Source organism: Setaria viridis, chromosome 5 (assembly GCF_005286985.2).
Source record: "Setaria viridis chromosome 5, Setaria_viridis_v4.0, whole genome shotgun sequence".
Taxonomy (NCBI): domain Eukaryota; kingdom Viridiplantae; phylum Streptophyta; class Magnoliopsida; order Poales; family Poaceae; genus Setaria; species Setaria viridis.
This window is the reverse complement of record NC_048267.2, coordinates 43436208-43457406: the sequence shown is the minus strand read 5'-3', so window position 1 is coordinate 43457406 and position 21199 is coordinate 43436208. Positions and strand designations below refer to the sequence as shown.

Genomic DNA, 21199 nt, shown 5'->3' with positions numbered 1-21199 from the left:
CCACCATTTTTCATCTGGAATTTCCTCTAATGAAACTTGCCTCCTGTATTAGCACGGCTGATTGCCTACCCCACCCAAGGTGAAGTGCGTGCCAATATGCAATGGGTAGCTTGGGCTATTTGGGAAAACTAAGAATAGATCCTTAATCCCTGTTCGAATCACAGATTCCTTTTTCTTTATTCAATCAGTATTACCTTTCTTATGTGTATAATCTTTCAATCTGCTTACATAGGGATAGTTTTTTCCACTACGATAAAATAAAGCGTGTCTATTTTTCTTTGCTAATGGGTCGCATTGTTGTATAGAGCAACATAGGCCTTGTTTAGTTCGACGAAGTTGGCGCCGCCAAAATCACTGTACAGCACTATACCACAATATAATATTTCGTTTGTATTTGGTAATAATTGTCCAATCGTTGACTAATAGGCTTAAAACGTTCGTCTCGTAAAGTACAACCAAACTGTGCAATTAATTTTTAATTTCATCAACATTTAGTACTTCATACATGTACCATAAGTTTAATATGATGGGGAATCTTCTTTTTCGCAAAGTTTAGATCTACGGCGAAGTAACCTCAAAATCTCAAGCAGAGTGAAATGGACGTCCCTACGACGCGACCCTACGCTACACACCAAGCGGCAAGGGCCAGGAAGTGCCGGTCAGTCAGGCACTGATTCTGAGGCAGCCTGAGAGGGGGGAGACCGGGGGGGGGGGGGGGGGGGGGAGAGAGAGACCTCACTGACACCTGGGCTCCGCACCTCCGCCGATCGCCGGAGAAAGAAACGGTCAGTTTCATGCCTCGAACCTCCGACACTGGCCGCCGCGGGTCCCTGCGTCAGCCACTGCTGCCAGCCAAGTATATTGTGTGAATCAAGGGAACACCGGGAAATTACTGCTGCTGCATGTATAGTAGTAGAAAGCAGGCTATGGATATTGGATAGTGAAACATTTCCAGTGTTCTCTCTCTAGGGAAACGAGAGCAAAGGAGCAGATGCCGCAAGGCTTTCCTGGTTTCTTCTCCACCCTGCTGTTCCGTCAGATTCGATTTTGCGCCCCTGTGGAATACTGAGATGTGCGCATGTCTGAAACTCTGAATGAGATAGCTTGGGAGTGATCGGGGCACGCTCTCTTGTTGTGTGATTGTGTTCCTGTGTTCTCCATTCTGGTGGTAACTAAACACGGCAGCGAGCATGGTGGAGCTGATCGGAGGAGGAGCCTTGAAGAAAGAGCCGGAAGAGGCCGTGGTCGAAATAGACAGCGAAGAGGAGGAAGCCGGGAAGGTGGTGAAGAGGCGGAGGAGGAGGAAGAAGAAGGCCTGCGATCCGCACCAGAAGCGGGCATGCGTGGACTGCACGAAGAGGTGTGCCCGGATCCATGGCCGTGCTGCTTCGTCCTCCCCGTCGCCGTCTTCCAGCAAGGCGCGGCCGCTCCCGGCGGTGCCGTCCTTCTTCAAGGTCATGATGGGCTACTTCTCCGACGACATGGTATGAGTTTTTTTTTGTCAAGTTATATTGATCTCTCAGCATGTCTGAACGATCTTTGAACTTTTGAAGAAATCTTGGGCATACCTGACAACAGAACTTATCATTATTTAGATTTTTTTAAACGAAAGAAATTTTATTTTATTTTTGAAACGAAATGATTTAGATTTACACATGCAGGATATACCACCCCCATTTGCCAGGACAATCTTGGACCTTGCAGGCTCCAACATTTATCTCGAAGACGCATTCGGCTTCCGCTGGCGCGTGCGGCTGTGCTTCAGCGACGGCGTCTTGTCGTTCGGGCATGGATGGAAGAACTTCGTGCTGGACCATGCCGTCAGCTGCGGCGAGTTTCTGGTGTTCAGGCAGATCGCCAGGTCGGTCTTCACCGTGCAGATGTTTGCCCCGTCGGCTGTTGAAAGGCTGTTCCTCTGCGAGAGGAACAAAAGGCAGAGCCGGAAGAGGAAGCCCAGGCAGAAAGCAAGCTCTCCCAGTATCCAAGCGGTGAAGACAAGCAAGAATGGTGTGGAGAACCGCAAGAAGAAACAACGTACTGATCACCACAGTGACCTGGGCCCCAAAGACTGTCAGATGCCAGATCACGTTTGCCTTGACGATTCTGATGTTCCCAATTCTGCATCTGAACCAAAATGTTCAGAAACATCAGGGGGAGTGCCAGAGGTAGGAGTTGCAGAACCACAAGAAGATTCTGAGGCCCCTACAAGACATGAGTGTGAAGGTCAGGAGGTGTTAGATGGAGAGGCAGAAATAGCAGACGACTGCACGATCTTTGAAGAAAAAGAAAGCGAATGCAATGCCAGAGTTACAGAGCACCTGGTTTCTGATGCTACTGAAATTGAGCATGGCGAGGGCTTGAATCTGCCGACGAATGCTGATGTTATTGGACCTCTTGCTATGATGGATCTTAATGAAGAGAATATAGACGATATATTTTTGTCAGCTGACATATATGAATTTGGAACTGATGTGTGTAATCCAGAAGCATTTTCTGTTGATCTGAATATGGAAGGGCCTATCACTACTGCCCAAACTTCAGGTTTCAGTTGTCTTGAGGATGCTTCACAGAATCACCATTCTTCCATGGGTGTTGGTCAGAGTTATGTGATGCCAGCAGAAACATTATCATGTAGCGAAAATAAAGAGATGACTGATGCGCTAGAAACAGGATCAGGATATGCTTGTGTTGCAGTTCATGACATTGATATCAACGAGTTACCTGCTACTGAGCCATCACCATTTGCAGAAAACTCTTCTCCTCCAGCTGATATAGAGGTGCATTCCGGTGAATTTGCATTAAGCGGTTGTAACCAAGGTGAACAAAACGAAGGTTAGTATTTTCCAATCTTTTGTTCTAAACTGGCACGTTATTTTCCTTTGGTGTTTGAATGCTTTTCTATTTGGACTTACCGAGCAACAACAATGCTTAAGGATTTGTTCGTGCACAAACTTCAGTGAAGAAAGATAAACAGCAAGATGGTCAAGGTGATAGGCAAGCTAGCACAGGGCAGAATACTGCTGAAGTCATATCAAGTGGCATAATGCTCCATGAACATCCTCATCTCAGTCAAAATCTTCATCAAACTGGTATTCAGGAACACCTTGATGCATGTTAAGTTTAACAATTACATCACATACAATTTGTTTCGTGACTTTTGATCCAATGCATAGAAGATAAATCTGAAGGCCTGCAAAGTGAAATCTTCGAATCAGGTGGCGTTCTTGCACTTGCTGCTGCTTGCAGCAAGTTCTGCATCGCCGTGCCTGCACCTGGTCAAACATGGCTTGTGAGTCGCCCTGACCATTTCTTTGACTGATCTGAGCTTACCATTCGGCACTACAATTCTGAATTCTGAAATATCTTTGTACAGGAGCTTCCCAATCGACTACCGGTTATACCAAGAACGAAGAAACAGGGAAGGAAGGTTGTGATACTCAAGGACCCATGCATGAGACTCTGGCCCGTGCTGTACCAATGCACCCCAAGGTTCAGTGGCTTCATCACTGGCTGGGTTGACATCTGCAGGGAGAACAACCTGCAGGAAGGAGACACCTGCGAGTTCGAGCTCAGCGGTAACTCTGAACTGTCATTCCAAGTGGTGCTGCGCAGTTTGCAGTAACCATTTTTACCCATGAAGTTGATCGTGTCTGCCATATTCCATGCCCAGGAAAGCATTCCAGTAGTTTTCTTGTGATCTTGACCGATCTGTTCCTTCATCGTGTAAGAAGAGACCACGTCAACTTCTGTCAATATGAAAATTCTGCTACTTTCTAGTTGACATTTCCCATGTTCAGCTAAGATCTGTATGATTCCTACATGATATGGAACCAGTGTTGCCACCAATGACTGATATAACTAATTGGCAAAACTGGTAACAGAAGGATTCTCTAGGCTTATTGATGTTTGCTACAATCTGAAGTTGTTCTTATATACATGCATAAAAACTCTAGGATTTCCTGCTATCCACGGATTCTCCTTCGAACAATTCCGACAGTGATTCGGCCACATCATCCGTGGTGTACCTGACGGATGTTCCAAGATTGGGGTGCTTCTGCAGAAACGCGCTGTAAGCCGGAACCACCATCTCCGACACGGCGTTCCGCAGTGCCGCACGGAGCGCCGGGTCCGGGACTTCCCGGCACGCCTCGCTGTCGCGCGCTCTGGTAAACGCGGCGTCGAACTCCGCCAGAACTTTCGCCGGCTTGCCCCTGCCGCACACGGGCGTCTCCAGGAGAGCGACGGCCGTGCCCCAGCACGACTCGGCGTAGCTCGCTACGTGCCGCGCGAGCCGGCCCCGGCGCCGCGCCGCCCACGCGTCCCCGAGAAGCGACGCCACGTCGCCGGCGTCCGCGGCGCGGCTCAGTATGAAGCCGATGTTGTTCGCCAGGAACAGGTGCCGCGAGCCTCCCGCGTCGGCGCAGGCGAGAGCGAGCTTCCCCTGGAGGTTCCGCTCCAGGCACGCGATCAGCTCCGCGACGAAGCCGGCGGCGAGGGAGCCGGCGACGGCAGGGGCGCCGCGTCCGTCGCCGTCCTCGAGGATCAGGTCGAGCGTGGTGCGGTGCCGCGCCAGCAGCTCGACGCAGGCCATGGTGTCGCGCGCCAGCGGGTGGACGCCGCCCGGCGCGCTCGGCTTGCGCGGGCAGTCGCCTTGGATCTTGGCCATGACGCCGCTGACCATGACCTTCATCGCGTCGCCCAGTTTGGTGAGGATTTCCTGCGTCCGCTCAGAGACGAGCTCCTTGCGCGCCTCGCTGAACAGGAGCAGGAGGCTGGGAGCGGCGTCGCTGAGAGCCTCGTACATGCCGAGCATGTACACGAGCTTCTCGTGCGACGTGATGGTGGTGAACCCGTCGGCGAACTCGAGCAGGATCAGGATGCGGTTCTCTGCGATGGCCAGCAAGTATTCGTCACTGAAACTGTCGAAGGCGCCTGGGGTCTGCGCGTGCAGCTGCCTTCGCATGGCGACGATGGCCTTGCCGATGATCTTTGTCACCGTGGTCCATCGCTTGATCACAGCCTCCGTCGTCCGCTGCGAGCATTCAACACGAATAATCGACAAGAACCTGAAGGTCCAGGATGGTGTGATCCATCAGTCGGGCAAGCATGGCCAATCAAAATGCAAATCCATTTACCAGAAGAAACCGGAAGAACTACCTGTCTAGCACATCGCATGGAGCGTTTGCGAACGCCCGGAAGAGCTCCTTGGTGCAGCCGGCACGGACCATCCGAAGCGCGATCTCGTGGAGGACGGAGACGCCCGCGGGGCGGACAAGGTCGAGCTCATCCCAGACCTCGGATTCCAACAGGGCTGCGACCTCGTCAGGCACGCCCGAGCTGGCCCTCGACCGGGTCCCGTCGGACGCGTCGACCTCCCCGCCGGAGCTTGCCGAGCTGGTCCTGTCGCCGGAGCTGGGGAAGACCAGCAGCGACACGCCGCTGGAGGCCAGGGAGAGCCTGTCGACGGCGGTGCGCAGCGGGGAGGCGTCCCAGACCCTGACGCGCAGGAACTCCTCGACCATGCGCGACGCGGCGGCGCCGACGGCGCTGTCCAGGCGGCGGCGCGCGGGCGAGGCCGCGGGGTGGAGAGGGAAGGGGTCCTCCTCGGCCAGGAGCAGCACGTCGTCGACCGCGGCGAGGAGACCCCTGTTGGTGTAGCTCGCGTCCGCGTCCCAGACGCCGGTGTCGGCGCCGGGGGAGCGTGCCCACTGGAGCAGGGCGTGCTCCGCGACGGCGAGCCGCTCCTCCGCGTGCGTCGTCCTCGGCGCGACCGCGAGGCCGAAAGCTGGCCTCCCGACGGCGGCGCCCATGCTGGACGTAGCTCGAGTGGGGCGGGGCGAGGCGGTGGCGCTGGCTCAACCTCTCAAGCGAGACGTCCCGAGGTCATGAGACGGGCGGGATTGCTGGTCGGAGACGAAGAATCTTGGAGGGCTTCACGCGCAATCGCTGTGTCCGTGTGTGTTGAGGTCGACTGCACGCGGCGGAGGCGAGTTCTTTAGCTCCGTCTATCTTGACTCCCCGTTGACGCGGGGCGTAACTAGCACAGTTTGTCAACCCCCCACTTGTTTGTGCAGCCTTCCCGCCGTGTTTCGGCTGACTGAAATGGAAATTTCCTGAACCAGATACATGGAATAAACAGACCCCGGGCCGGCAGCCTGCATGCCGTCGCCGGGTCGCCGGCAATCGGCAACCCTGCTTCATTGGTCTATGTGTCTGGTGAAGCGCTGCCAAATCGGTCACCGTCGCTGCGCCGTGCCCATGTGCCGCAGCGAGGAGGCGAAATCGCATCCGTGCTCATTCGATGCCAGGCTCTGTTTACACAAAATCTAGACCGCGGACTCTGCGTCAGCAACACACAAGTGTTTAACTTTGCAGGCTCCAAATTAGCTCTCGGGGTGCGTCGACGTGCCAGTCAATTTGATCTGCAATTGATAAGGTAAATGTAAAATTCATGAGCTGATAGGCAGCCAAACCTTTCGAACTCATGTGTATGCGTTCTTGGAATAAACATAGATATTCAATATAATCATGCGGTGTAAATAAATAAAGCATTAATAGCGCCATAAATAAAGCATTAATAGCGCCATTGGCTGTATGAGCCAACGGGCTTAGATAGAATTAATACGAAACAATAGCCATAAACAGGAGCCATTGCCTACCATGCTCACGCTAGATAGACTAACAGATCTAGTCAATGTCTTGATAAGTGTAATTAAACTTAGACAAAGTAATACGAATGAGAGAGCATTGACATCAACCTATTAATCTAAAAAGGTTAGAACACGGCAACAAGGACCTCTTGCCTACCGTTTACAAGCTAATTAAGCTAACAGATCTAATTAATGTCATAATAAGTGTATTAAACTTAGATAAGGTAACACGAATGAGAGAACGTTAACTTCGGCTTATTAACTTAACAGATAGGCTTGCGGCAGCAAGACCTCGTACGCGTACCTATCGACTCAATGACGTCATCACACTTCTATGAGATATGGATGATACCCAGCCGATGCATCGGCTCTCAACAGTCCGACGGCTAGCAATACGAGGGGGAAGGGGTAAAGATCTATCGGATCTAGCATATATAAAGCAATAAAAGCATGCAAGATCTAACCACCCGATACGATCAGATAACTGGTGAACACTTAAACAAGATCAGGAAGCCGATGAAGACAACCTAACCAGATTTAAGCCGTTCGATAACTGTGAGCGCTTGATAGAACTAAGAGATTGAAACGATACAACTTGATAAAACCAAACAACTTGATAACTATGAGCAACGTCGAAGACAAGCAAAATGTTGGACAAAACATAGAAAGTTCTACTTGCAAGCTAAGTTAACTCGATAACTAGCCACACAACTGAATATCAAAATATAAGACTTAACTTAGAAAGTTCCGATAGAGATCATAATGACCGGGTGATGGTACTTACAAGCTTGCTTGAGATCGAAACCGATGCAGCCCTGCGCGCTAGAAGAAACTAGTCAAAAACTACATTACTCCTACTCCTAAGGGTTGGCGGTGGGGCGTCGAAAAGTTGTATGGATTGATTAATCGAGAGATAAAAATCTTTACAATGACTAGGGGTACATATTTATACCCTGAATTAACAACTCCTGATCACCTACGACAATGACCCGTACAAAACTTGCCTAACGATAAATATCTAAACAAAAGTAAATATTTAAATACATTGACTCTAATTTCCCTTATAATCCTTACTAATGAAGCTCCCTCTGATCCATCCGATCCACCTATGTGATTAGCGTGACTAGTCTGGACTTCCTTCCCACACGGTAACTCCCTTTTCTATTCTAATCACCTTTGCCCACACGTGATGACCCTTCCCTACTAATCATCCCTTCTTCGAATATCCTTTTCTTACCCACCAACCAGACAAAACCTATCTTTACCTTCCCTTCTTTAAATATTTTTTCATACCGACCAATCAGACGAAGCCCATCTTTGCACTTAGAACTCCACCAACACATACTGCAACTCTATCGGCTCCATCAGCTTCATCGGCTGACCTCCTCCCATTAGACTTGTCATCTTGACTTTGCTAGCTAAAATCCGGTGTCACCCTGTTGACGATGACTCGTGGGTTTCGTTTGTCAACTCGGCACTTGTTTCTGTTTCTGCACAGCTCGAGCTCCCGGCGGTGCTCACTGACCTGAATTTGACTGACGCCCAGCGCCTATGTCTTTGTCTGATTTTCCCTGAGGGCCACTTTTGTCTGATCCGAATTGCTTTGCAGCACTACTTCAGTACTTGCACCTGTGTTTCCTGAATCAATGAATCACGTCCTAGTTCATGAATGTTTTTGTACATTTTCCACTCCGATGCCTCTTGCGAGTTAAAAGAACGCACACAGACAATCAAAGAGCATTTTGCTAGCTCTACACTTCTGCTAGTATTACACTACTGCTGCCCCGAAGAGAAGCGGCAAAGCTGCTGCTGTTGCACGCGTTGAAGAGCTTGAAGCCGAGCTTTGAGGCAGAGAAGCAAGGTGCCATGGATCTTAGAGACACCTTTTGATGGTCAACAAGATGAGTTTAGTAGTTTTTTTTAGGGGTTTGAAGAAGGTAGATGTCTGCTGCAGGACTAATTTGGGCTGAAAGGGCTTACCGTAGGGAATCATCTCCGGCCCAGCCCACGAGACAGCCTAGACGGTCTCGGCTAAACTGTTCGATCACGGTTACGAATTATGGGTTTACTATTCCGTTCTTCTAGTCCGCCTTTGGCAAGCTCCATCGAGAGGAGAGGATGGACGAAGGCGCGGCGACAGTGAAGGAGAAGGAGGTGGAGGCGGCGAGGCTGGACCAAGTCGCGGACGAACTTGTCGCGCCCAGCACTGATGGTGCGTCACAGGTGTGAAGGCGGGAAGAGAAGGAGTACGTCTTCGCTGGAGCGGAAACGAAAGAAGCGTGGTGTTGGGGTAATGTGTGTGGGCGGGTACCGCATGTGGGCCCAGCCGGTCAGAGAGGGAAAGGGTGTGTGTTTATCTGTCGTCGTCTGTACTGAGAAAGAACAACTTCGTTCACAAGTAAAAACAATTGAACGCGAGAGGAATCTTTCCTCCTCCGTTCCTATCCATCTCTCGATCCAATTCGATCCTCTCACGTCGCCGGCGATCGTCGGCAGCCACGGGTACGACAGAACTCGCGTTGGATAAGGCGTTGGCGGCAGCGGAAGAGGTGGAGGCGGCGGCGACGAGACTGTTGGAGGCGGCGGAGGCGTGGGCGATAGCAAAGAAGAAAGCGGAAGAGGCGCTAGCGGTAGCGAGGGAGAAGGTGAAGGCGGCGGCTTCGGAGGAGGAAGCCGAGGCGACAGCGAAGGCCTCACCCTCCGCCGCCGTGAAGGGTTTCACGACGCCATCCCCGACCCCCGCCTCCAGCGTCGGATCCTCAGTCTCCGTGTTGCAGATCGATTCGTATGATATGGACCCTGAGGTCGAAGCCGCGACTGGGATGGCAGTCATGCGGAAAAGGAAAGCAGCAGATGTTGAAGAACTCAAGTTTGATGAATCTAATGCCGTCCCTGTTGATTCCGCTTCGATCTACAGTAAACTCTTTGCTGCCAATACGCGTGCCATGTTTCATCTTAAGAAAGCCAGCATCATTGCTGCTGCTGAAGCAATGGAAGTCGTGACAAAGCAGGAATCACTGATCATTGAATTGAAGGATTTGATTGTGAACCCAGATATTTTTGGCAGCATGGCATTCTCGAAGGCTAAGGAGCTCGCGGATTTGTCAGACGATCTGCAGCCGTTTCTGAAGCATCTACCAGATGTCTCTGTGTATCTGAAGAAGCAAGCAGTTCTGATACATGCATTGAAGCTTCATTTTTCCATGTTTGTTCTAGACCTCTAGCAATAGTTATCACCCGAAATCTGAATCATGTCTTAGTTCATGAATGCTTTGTACATTTTCCACCCTGATGCCTCTTGAGAGTTAAAGAACCCACACAGACCATCAAAGAGCGTTTTGCTAGTTGTACATTACTACTGCTATAGCATCCGTGAAGGAACAAGAAGGTAATTGGCATAATTAGTACGGAAGATCAATAGCGGTTCAGCAATCTGAATCTGAAGATGATCTGCATTCGTGCATAAAAAGAGCTACTCCTGCAATTTTCTGGTTTTGCTATCCGCAGCCTCTCCTTCGAACAATTCCGACACAGATTCGGCCAGATTGCCAGCCGTGTACCTGACGGATTCTCCAAGCTTAGGGTGTTTCTTCAGAAACGCGATGTACGCCGGAACAACCGTCTCCGACACGGCCTTCCGCAGGGCTGCCCGGAGCGCGGGATCCGTGACCTCGCGGCAGACGTGGCTGCCATGCACCTTCTTGAACGCGGCGCTGAACTCGGCGAGCGCTTTCGCCGGCTTGCCGCCGCCGCCGCCGCCGCCCACTGCCGGCGCTAGGCAAGCGACGACCGGACCCCTCGAGTCCTCGACGTAGCTCGCTACGTGCCGCTCGAGTCGGCTCCGACGCCGTGCCGCCCACTCGTCGTCCCCGAGCAGAGACGCAACGCCGGCGTCCGCGGCGTGGTTCAGCACGAAGCTTACGTTGTTGGCCAGGAAGAGGTGCGACGCGGCACCGGCGTCCGTGCAGGCCAGCGCGAGTTTCTCCTCGAAGTTAAGTTCCAGGACCGCGATCAGCTCTGAGACGAGGCTGCCGGCGGAGCTCACGCGCTCGGCGCCGCCGGCGAGAGCGCCTGATCTATCTTAGTCATCGCCGTCGGCGAGGATCAAGTCCAACGCGGTGCGGTGCGCAGCCAACTGCTCGACGCAGGTCATGGCGTACCGTGCCAGCGGGTGGACGCCGTCTGCCGCACTCGGAGCCTGCGAACAGCCACTCCCGGGCGAGTACGGGAACGTGTAGGTCCGCTCGCCGGACACGTAGAACGGAAACCGGCACTCCCGGGCGACGCCGTGAGCTGCGCGCGACGAGGAACGCCGGACTCGGGGTGGAAGGTACTCCATTTACCGTCCGGGGTGGATGGTAAATGGAATACCATCCACCCCTTGGCCCCTCCTGGTCGTTGGATCACCCTCGTGTGGCCAAGATCGACCTGATTAGTTGCCGGCCGCGAACTGGGCCGCCGTCCGCCTCGTCGATGCGCTGCGCCGATCTCCTCCATCCATCCAGTGAGGCGTGGTTCCACCCGGCGGCCGGGAACATGAAGGCAGCGCCGACGGCTGCAGAGCTTCGTTGGCAATGGCCCATGAGCACGGGCTCGTGGGCCGCTTGCGCGGCCGTCGAACCAATCCATATGTGCGACGGAGCACGACACGAGCTGCCCCTAGCGCATTCGGCGCCGGCGTCCAGCCGTGCGGTGGCGAGGCGTCCAGCCGGAACACGCCCGCCGCGCACGCGCCGGAACGCGTCGGCTACCGGCGGAGCTCACGCGCTCTGCGCCGCCGCCAAGAGCGCCGGATCCATCTTCGTCGCCGTCGGCGAGGAAGTCCAGCGTGGTGCGGTGCGCCGCAACATCTCGACGCAGGTCGTCATGGCGTACCGTGCCAGCGGATGGACACCATCTGCTGCGCTCGGAATCTGCGAGCACTCACGAGTCCGGATCTTGTCCATGAGACAGCTGATCATCGTCTTCATTGCGTCGCCCAGTTTGGTGAGGATATCTTCCGTCTTCTTAGAGACGAGCTCCTTGCGCCTTGGGCGCTCCGCTGAACATGACGAGGAGGCTTGGAGCTAGCACTTAGCAGCATCACTTAGAGCCTCGTACACGCCGAGCATGTACACGAGCTTCTCGTGCAATGTGGTGCCGGTGAATTCGTCGGCGAACTCGAGCAGGATCAAGATGCGGCTCTGTGTCATGGCCAGCAAGTACTCGTGCCTCGAAGCTGGGAAGCGTCCCAGACCCTGAGGAGGAGGAATTCTTCCATGAGCCGCGGCATGGCGACTCCGAGGGCGCCGTCCATGCGGCTGCGAGCCGGGGACGCCAGAGGGAAGGCACAGATCTCCTTGAGGTGGAGGATCTCGTCCACTGCCGAGAGGAGGATCCTGTTGCTGTTGGTGCAGGTAGCGTCCGCGCCGCATATGTCGGCGTCGGGGGAGCGGTCTCACTGGAGCACGGCGTGCGCGGCGACGGCGAGCCGGGCCTCCGCTAGCGTTCTCGGCGCATTGGCGAGATCTTCCAGTGCCTTCGCCACCGCTGCCCCCATTCAGAGGTGTCTGCGTTGTCTTCGGCTCAAGAGCCTTGAGTGGCGTCAGAGTAAAGAGTGAGATCGACCTGCTATGCTATCATTCTGAAGAGGAAATGCCTACGGATCAACATCAGCAAGTTCCACGAAATATTACGAAAGTAGTAGTAGGAAACGGCTGGGTGCTTGGCTGCTTGCAGAAATTGGCGCGCATTTTACTGTAGTCTTTTTTAGGTCGGCTCCACACGGAGTATGTTGAGTCTTGACCCCCGTTGACGCCCATTGCTTCGCCCGTGTCCGACTGGCTGCGGCACGGCTTGCGTGTTGCAAACACGGAAATAATATGCAAAGAAGCAATGTTCTTCCAACATGAACTTACTGGTACTGAACAAGAGTACATCATATAAAAATAGAATACATGTGTGTAAACAAATATAGAAAAAAGAATTCATTTTTCCCATGGCTCTTAGAGTTACTAACAAGCAGAAAATACCTTGCTAACTGGGCAAATAAACAACTACTCCTAGTTAAGGACCCTGCTGTCTAACAAGTGGAAAACTCTAACTCGGCCTAGCTCGTCAACTTATACGGATCAATGAAAGAGCTTTTGCTAGTTTATGTACACAAGACACATGGAGCGCGTGGAGCCTTTCTATGGCACAACCGTCCAGTTTAAACTGACTCAAGTACGCTGGTTAGGTCTTGGGTATCCAACACGCCGCGTACTTGAATCAGTTTAAATCCGGTAGTCCATCAGGTGTCCTTAATTCATCCGAAAACTCAACATTGTTGTTACATCCATACATTAAGATCGCACACGCAGGAGCTCGTTACAGACATTACAGGTTTAAACAAATAATTTACCGCAGCGGATTATTACAAACCATAAGAGAGTTATCTTAAACATACAATACCAGTACCTAAGAGTGTTTAAAACAAACCACTTCGTTCAAAGTCAGGGATGGTAACATTATAAAGGCTTAATTAAACAAACGTGACTAAGAGAAACACGTCGTGCCCATAATGTATTCCTCATCTTCGGGAGCTCCTTCCCTCAAGCATAAGGCCATCTAATAACCTTCTTCAACTGCAACAAGGGTCACACAAACCCTAAGTACTAAAGTACTAACCCGTCAACGGAAAAGACTCAAGAATATGCAAGGCTTTTTTTTTGGATTTCTTGCTGACTCAGGATAAGCGAGCAAAGCTAACTAAGATTGATCCTTAGAACATCTTTTATTACATATTAGTAGACGGCTTATATTTTAAAGTTTGGACTCCAAGCCAGAACAAGCATGCTAACATCATAAAGCATTTATAAACATTAGCGCGCAACTTTACGATGATGGGCAGAGATCAAGCAGTATTTATATCTGAGAAGTGCGGCGATTCGAACCGATTTACATCATGTAGGTCATGGAACTAATTACACGACACGTACGCAACTTGTCAAATCGTACGTGGCAACTTTTCCCTCTTTGGCTTCCGTTACCTGAACTGAGCTCGCATAGCTCGAGGACGTGTCCTCGTGTACATCATTGTCCGGTCAAAGGTCCCATGAGTTACTGCCCACGACCCTGCCCACCGGTCCAAGTCAATCACAGCGAGTCACAATTCAAACTTCGGCACCTCATAAGTACGTCGGTTTATTACTGGGTCCCACATACCGGCATGTGATTAGTGCGTTCAAAACATGACCTAAAGGCCACTAATCAAACGGGCCTTAGATCCATTATCCGGACAGGTTCAAAACTTTCAACTTTCCATCATCATACATCAACATGAAACCACATCTTTTAACAAGAAACCATGTCCTGCCCGGTCCTTCATTAAACAAGTTGTTTTGCACTCTAACAAATTTTAGATGTTATCCTTATGCAAGCAACGGGGAATTACTTGACTTTTGCAGCACTACCAGATTAGACTTAAGCTTCTAATTTTAAACAGGTGATAAAGATGTCCTTAAAACAAGGAGTTAGGAATGCATAAAAGGACTCCACTTAACTCCTAGACTTAATGCACAATCATGAAATAAAGGAATTTGGACTCAAATTAGCAAGGTTAAATAGGATTAATGCACCAAGCTTGCCTTGTTGCTCCTCGGGGTCAGTGGTCTCGACGACGAGCTCTGGGGTAGCCTTGGGAACTTGCTCCACCACAATCACGTCCTCGCCTTCCTGAGCTAGCTTGGATGAGATCTCCACGTACTCCACCTCCAGCGGCTCCAAATCTAGATGGAATGATGCAATGAATGATAAACAACATAAAATAATCATCCTGAATGATGCAATGAATGATAAACAACATAAAATAATCATCCTAAATGATGCAATGAATGATAAACAGCATAAAATAACCATCTTGAAAGGATCTAGGACGTCGACTAGAGGGGGTGAATAGTCGAATATGAAATTTTCCACAACTTAAACCAAATTTGTCAGCGAGTTCCAGAGTTTTCAATTTTTCCAGAAATTCCGATTTTTTAGAATCTCCAAAGAAATCTACGGATTCTCCGGAGATTCAAGGAGAAATCAACTATGCCTAATGCAGAGCTTATCCAAAAGTGGATCGATGAATATAGGTTATGTAACAAGGTATACTGGGCCTGATCACAAGGTAGAAACACTAACAACCCTCTTAAAAAGTAGATCGATCACAAACCCTAGGTATGAACAATATGCTAGAATATGAACGAAATGAATAACATCAAGCACAAGAGACACAAGAATTTGTTTACCGGAGTTTAGCTCCACACTTGAAGCCTACGTCTCCGTTGAGGAACCCACAAAGGGTGGGCATTTCACACCTAGGCCACTTTCTTCACTCTAGCGACCACAAAGATCAAGCTAGAGTCACTTACTCAATTGTCGAGACAATACAAACTCCTTGTAGGCATCCACAACCTTGGATGCTCCACGGGGAACGCCTAGCCAGCTAGGAGCTTGAAGCTCCAAGAGTAACAAACACGAAATCACCGGCTTGATGAAGAACTAGGTGCTCAAGAAATGGGAAATCAGCTCACTAGCACTCTCTCTTGCCCTTCCCTTGAATCTCTCCTTAAAATCCCCACCAAATCTCACCAAGAATGCCAAAGGAGAGTAAAGAGGGGGACTTAATGCTTTTCTGCAGCTCAACATGAAGTTAGGTCAAGAGAAAGACTGAGGAAGGGGATGAGAGGGTATTTATACCCCCTTCACCCTGAAACTAGCCATTGGGGGTTAAGTTCCTGAGTTTTTCGAAACTTTCTCTGGAAACTCCGGAACTTTCTTCGGAAACTCCGGAACCTCTGAAATATTTCGAAACTTTTTTCTAGAATACTCTGGAGCTCACATTTCAGCACCTTTCTAAGTATCCCCATGTGAAGTGCAGGGGTAAAGGTGTCTCTCATAGGCTGGTTAGGTCAACTTGAGCACCTTTTACAACATAAAGACCAAAGATTACGCATTTCTCTTAATAGTGCGGCGTTCCTATACACAAATTTAAACAAAAGTAAATTTAGCCTTCAAAGTATGCCTCATAATTGAGGGTCATCCACAAGTGCTACATGTCCACCAATCATTTTAAAGCGGCTCATGCACTTGAAAGTTAGTTAGACACTTAAACTTGTGCCATTAATTCACCAAAACCACTTAGGGGGCCAAGATACTCTTCACATCCTCTTAATTTTATAAAGGCTAACCTATTAAAATAAGAGGTCCTTATGTTTTTCCTAAAACAAGAGTTATTTAAATAACCAAGGAATAATTATAAATTAATTAAATAGGATTTATCCTAATTTTTAAATAAAAGGAAATCATTTAAACACATTTTAAATCTACTAAACCATTTTGATAAATTATAAATGGTTGCTTATTTTCATTAACTATAAATTAGATTTTAGTCCTTATTTTGAATATTTCCTAAATGTTATCTATTTAAGGAAGCAATTAAAGAAAATACATCCTAATTTTAAAAGAGGTTTAAGTAAAGGAAAAAAAAATATTTTCCTATACCATTTATGGTTTTTCTTGCATCACACATAAAAATATGAACTCAACAAAATCGATTTCATTAATTTTGGAGTTTTCTACGAATAGTTATGAATTATGGAAGTTCAAACCTATCGGAATGCAATTTCAAAATGAAAATAGCCAAAGCTTTGCACGAAACCCCCTGGACGTTAACTAATTCACGCCCGCGATCCCTTGAACTATGGGGGCCTTGACCTCGGCTCGGCGGGGTTGACCGGCGGCGAGCTCCCTCCGTCGCAAGAAGTACACGGCCCGGACCATCTGGCATGGCGCATCCAAGTGCGATGTCACCGGCGTGGGGCAGCTACGGACGGCGGCTAGCGGACGCGGCGGCGGCGGCGACGCGCGCACCGCGGTGGCGCGGCTACTTCGGCGGCACGACGAAAACCCGGACAACAGCTAGCCCTAGAGCATCTACGCGAGCGCGCATCTGCCCCCGTGGCTCTCATCCTCGGAGCATGGCTCAAACGAGCCCGCCCCCACCGGCGGCCATGGCCGCGGCGCTCTCCGGCTAGGGTTGGGCGTTCCGGCCACCCTAGCCACGGTCTTCACCAATTGGAGATCGCACGGCCATCTACGAGCTCCTGCGAGCTCATTCCCGTAGCTATCTTCAGCGGAGAGGTTCGGGAAGGGGGTCCTCACCTTGGGGGTGTTGATGGCGGGCGGCGGAACAGGGGAGGAATTGCGGCGGCGCTGTGGTCGATCTCGTCGGACGAGAGGTGGTCGGGGTTTCTTGGGAGGTTGTTACGGCGCGGTGTGCGCGAGTAATTGGTCGGAGACGGCTCGACGGCGAGGTCCGGCGGCTTGCACTAAGCGGAAAGCAGAGCAAATGAGCGGATGACGACGACGTCGCGGTTGAAGTTTAAATTTTCACGGTGATCCGCTCGGCCAGCTCCTTCCTGCTTGCTTGCTGCTGGCTTCGTCGCTCGATGGCGCGTGGCAGCACGACTTTTTACCGCGGCGGCTTGGGCGGTGAACGGCGGCGCTGCGCTGCTGTTTGCTGTGGTTGCCGTCGGTTGCAGCTCCAAGTGCACAGAAATGCCGCGCCCTTTTGATGATTATTGTCCACAATAGAGCACTAACTCACCAAGAACCAATAACCAAAGTTGTAGAGGAATCATAGAGCTGTGATAGATGGGAAGTTTTCTCAAAGAACTCACAGTTTGAGAGACCAAGAGCTCTGAAAATTCGGCCATGAACTGAACAGTTCAGTTTCAGTTTCAATGCTCCATTGCATTTCTGTCAGAGTCCAAAACAGCACAGAGTTCAAATTTGAACTCCATTTAAAATACTCAAACACCATTTTCTGTGAACTACATCTAGTCCAAAGTGTTCTATACACATTCCACTTAAACTCTCAGGGGAACATTTTCCAAAGTTTCCATACAGAATCTTTTTAAAACAGGGCTCAAACATGGGTACTTGACCACATTTAGCACTTCTCACAATTCAGGTTCAAATCTGAAATTTTTAAATTTTATTTGAACTTGGTCCACTTTAACTTGTCTCATTTGATCCAAAATCACCTCTTTGACTTGAGTTCATCATGGTTGACTTAGTCAACTCTCATTTTGACTTTGTTTGACCAAGTCTTAATGTTCCTTTTCCTTTCTCTTTTTCTTTATATTTCTCCTCATTAGCTCTTTAAGTGGAGCTTAATCCTCATTTAAACACCATTGGTGTTACACTTTCCCATGCGAGTGAAGCGTGTTCACAAAGAAGCGGTGGACACTAGCGTCAGCGGGGAGTCGAGATGGAGAAACGTTGACTATATAAAAACATTTTCTCTCCTCCGTGTGGACTGCGCGTGGAGCCAGACTCAAATAGTCAAATCTCAAATCTCAAAAGGGCGACCACAGTAGGATAAGCGTCATTCCATAGTCTTGGACCGATCGTTTCTTCTTCTTCTTTCAGATAGCAACCTCAGCTCTTGTTTACTTCCCACAAAACTCCCAACTTTGACACTATGCAAAAAGAAGATTCCCCCATCACATCAAACTTGCGGTACATGCATGGAGTACTAAATGTAGACGAAATCAAAAATTAATTGCACAGTTTTGTTGTACTTTGCGAGACGAATCTTTTGAGCCTAATTAGTCAATATTTGGACAATAATTTACAAATACAAACGAAACGCTACAGTGTCGCATTTATGATAAAATGCCAATTTGGCACCTCCCAACTTCCCAAAGTAAACAAGGGCTCAGTTCTTACTAACTCCGTGACCGAAAAGGCCACTCGAGCCTGTTGACGAGCTAGGCCCAACGCCGGGAAACAAGGCACACACCAGCATGGGGGCCGCGGTGGCGAAGGCGCTCGAATACACCGCCGACGCGCCGGGGACGTTAGCGGAGGCCCGGCTCGCCGTCGCCGCGCACGCCGTGCTCCAGTGGGACCGCTCCCCCGACGCCGACGCCGGCATATGGGACGCGGAGGCGACCTGCGCCAGCCGAAGCCTCCTCTCGGCGGTCGACGAGATCCTCCACCTCAAGGAGATCCACGCGTTCCCCATGGCCTCCTCGGCTCGCCGCCGCATGGACACCGCCCTCGGCGTCGCCATGTCGCGCCTAATGGATGAGTTCCTCCTCCTCAGGGTCTGGGACGCTTCCCAGCTGGAGGGCGGGCATGGTCTTCGCGTCGCCATCGAGAGGCTATCGGTCTCAGTACTAGCTCCCGGCGGTAGCGGCGTGTGTCTCGCATTCCCCACCGGGGGAAGCATCAGCACCGGGGAGCTTAGCGTGAGCACCACCGACGAGCTCCACGCGTCCGACATGAGCCTTTCGAGCTGGCCCGACATGCTGACAACCTTCGTGGATGGCACTGCGGGTCTACATGAGATCCACGCGGATGACCTCCATCTGATCCGCCCGGCAAGCTTGCCTGTCCTCCATGAGATCGCGCTGCGGGTCATCCGCGCCGGGTACACGAAAGAGTTTCTCCAAACATTCGCCAAGGCCCCCTGCCATGTTTTGGACAGGTGCAGAAACTTCTTCCTAGACACGCTTAACTATCTGAATTTCAATTCGTCGATTCTTATTTGATCCGAACTTTATGGAGAGTTGACGAACAAGTGCAACGACGACCATGGAGCAGGTTCTTATCAATCCTTCAGCTGGATCGGTCTTTCTTTGCGGCCAACCGAATCAACTTCGAGGATGCGGAGTGGTGGGCAACGGAGGACATGGTGAAGCGGTGGATCTTGGCGACTAAGCTCATCGAGAAGGCCCTCGTCGTCATGCAAAGGCAGCTCATGGCGCAGGAATGCGGAGCCTTCGATAGGTTCAAGGACGCCTACTTCATGGCCATCGCAAAGCAAGGCATCCTCGTCTTGTTCAAGTTTGCGGACGGGTTCACCAGCACCCGATCACCGGAGAAGCTCATCTATGTCCTGGAATTGTACGAGGCACTAAGCAACTCTGCTCCTGCCCTCCTGCCCCTGTTTACCGGGCAGCACGCGGAGCTCATCTCCCGGCAGTTGCCCATCGTCCTCGCCAAGCTGGCCCGCGCGTTGAGGGCCGCCATCGACGACCTCATCACCAATATCCGAACAGACTGCTCCCAAGCAGTGAGCGAGACGCTCGGCGTCGGCGTCCATCCGCTGGCGCGGCACGCTATGACCTGCGTAGAGCTGCTGGCACCGCACCGCGCCGCGCTGGACCTGATCCTCGTGAACGGCGGCGAAGACGAAGGCGGTGCCGAGGGCGTGACGCCGTTCGGCAGCCGCGCCTCGGAGCTCATCGCGGGCCTGGAACGCAACCTGGACGAGAAATCCGCGCTCGCCTGCGCGGGCGGCTCGCAGTCGTCGCGCCACCTCTTCCTGGCCAACAACACAGACTTCGTGCTGAACCGCGCCGCGGACGCCGGCGTCGCGTCTCTGCTCGGGGACGAGTGGGCGGCGCGGCGTCGGAGCCGGCTCGAGCAGCACGCGGCGAGCTACATCCAGGCCTCCTGGGGCCCTGTCGTCGCGTGCCTGGAGACCGCGGCCGTGGGTGGCCGCGGGAAGCCGGCGAAAGCGCTCGCAAAATTCAACGCCGCGTTCGAGAAGGCGCACGGCAGCCAGGTGTGCCGCGAGGTCCCGGATCCCGCGCTCCGGGCGGCCATGCGGCTGGCCGTGAAGGAGACGGTGGTTACTGCTTACAGCGCGTTTCTGCAGAAGCACCCCAGGCTTGGAAAATCCGTCAGGTACACGGCTGATGATCTGGTCGAATCTCTGTCGGAATTGTTCGAAGGAGATGCTGCGGATGGAGGAAAATCGTAGCGCAAATGTGTATTTCGCCCCTAGAGGCATGTGTGTTGTCACGGGTGCTTCGCCGTCGTGTTGCACTGATATTCGTGGGCTTCATGAATCTGTCAGATAAGTTTTGCCCCTCTTTTGATCTGCCTGAACCTCCTTTTTCCTTGGTGGATGATATTGCAGCGTAGTACGGCTGTACGGGGAAAGGCAGCCATGCGACTATGCCGTGTCCGACGGACTGGCTGCAGACAGCGACGAAGCAGACAACAACAGGCCTGAGCCAGAGCGCAATGGGCTGCTGGGCCTTGGGACGGCTGGCCTCTAGGCTTTCGTGAACGGGGCCTCTTGCTCTTTATGCTAACAAATACGGCCCAATACTAGCCTAACTTCTTCTGGGCTCTAGGACTTAGCCGAAGGCCTAAAAGGTCCATCTCCGAAGATTCTCATACGTATTGGGGCCGGGCCGTTCTGTTAACATGAGCCCGAGACGTTCTGATAACGCTTGCATTTTCCACCGGCCTGTGAATTCAGAGAGACGACACCACGGCTACATTCCCCACCGGTGTTGCTTCTCAAACATCCCCCACCGTTGCAGCTTCTCCAGGTCAAGTATGGTTTCTGCACAGGCATCCGAACCCTAGATCGCATCATAATGACCCGGATATCTCCGAATTAACTAAGCTTATCTCGCAAGAAAGTGGAGGTGGCAAGTAGCTTCTCCCGTCGGCCATTACGGCATAAAGGCAAGGGCGCCAAAGGGAGCCCCGTTCATTGGCACCGGCAGAGA

The 21199-nt window shown here is 51.4% G+C and overlaps 3 protein-coding genes, 1 long non-coding RNA gene and 1 pseudogene across 6 annotated transcripts; 2 read left to right on the top strand and 3 right to left on the bottom strand.

Annotated features, from left to right (window-relative positions):
* The first annotated feature begins 791 nt into the window (after window positions 1-791).
* On the top strand, window positions 792-3781 carry LOC117854557 (B3 domain-containing protein Os01g0905400). 3 transcript variants are annotated; one of them, XM_034736784.2, is made up of 5 exons: window positions 792-1484; window positions 1662-2832; window positions 2958-3089; window positions 3174-3289; window positions 3374-3781. In XM_034736784.2, exons 1-5 carry the CDS (start codon window positions 1191-1193, stop codon window positions 3620-3622), a joined length of 1962 nt encoding a protein of 653 aa, XP_034592675.1. In that variant the 5' UTR covers window positions 792-1190; the 3' UTR covers window positions 3623-3781. The 3 variants fall into 3 exon arrangements, with proteins under 3 accessions (XP_034592675.1, XP_034592674.1, XP_034592673.1); XM_034736783.2 differs by having other exon boundaries at window positions 2934-3089; window positions 3177-3289; XM_034736782.2 differs by having other exon boundaries at window positions 2934-3089.
* On the bottom strand, window positions 3700-6132 carry LOC117854558 (exocyst complex component EXO70A1). The gene is made up of 2 exons (XM_034736786.2): window positions 5158-6132; window positions 3700-5066 (listed from the first exon to the last, which is right to left on the bottom strand). The coding sequence occupies exons 1-2, from the start codon at window positions 5808-5810 to the stop codon at window positions 3950-3952; spliced, it is 1770 nt and encodes a 589-aa protein (XP_034592677.1). The 5' UTR covers window positions 5811-6132; the 3' UTR covers window positions 3700-3949.
* A 3397-nt stretch (window positions 6133-9529) lies between these two features.
* Window positions 9530-12368, bottom strand: LOC117856568 (uncharacterized; annotated as a pseudogene).
* Window positions 12369-12803: 435 nt separating this feature from the next.
* LOC117858375 (uncharacterized) lies at window positions 12804-17879 on the bottom strand. The gene is made up of 3 exons (XR_004640954.2): window positions 16821-17879; window positions 13661-14398; window positions 12804-13255 (listed from the first exon to the last, which is right to left on the bottom strand). It is a non-coding gene; the product is annotated as an uncharacterized lncRNA (long non-coding RNA).
* Window positions 17880-18296: 417 nt separating this feature from the next.
* LOC117858468 (exocyst complex component EXO70A1) lies at window positions 18297-20556 on the top strand. Its single transcript, XM_034741539.2, has 2 exons — window positions 18297-19155; window positions 19272-20556. The coding sequence occupies exons 1-2, from the start codon at window positions 18470-18472 to the stop codon at window positions 20434-20436; spliced, it is 1851 nt and encodes a 616-aa protein (XP_034597430.1). The 5' UTR covers window positions 18297-18469; the 3' UTR covers window positions 20437-20556.
* The last annotated feature ends 643 nt before the right edge of the window (window positions 20557-21199 follow it).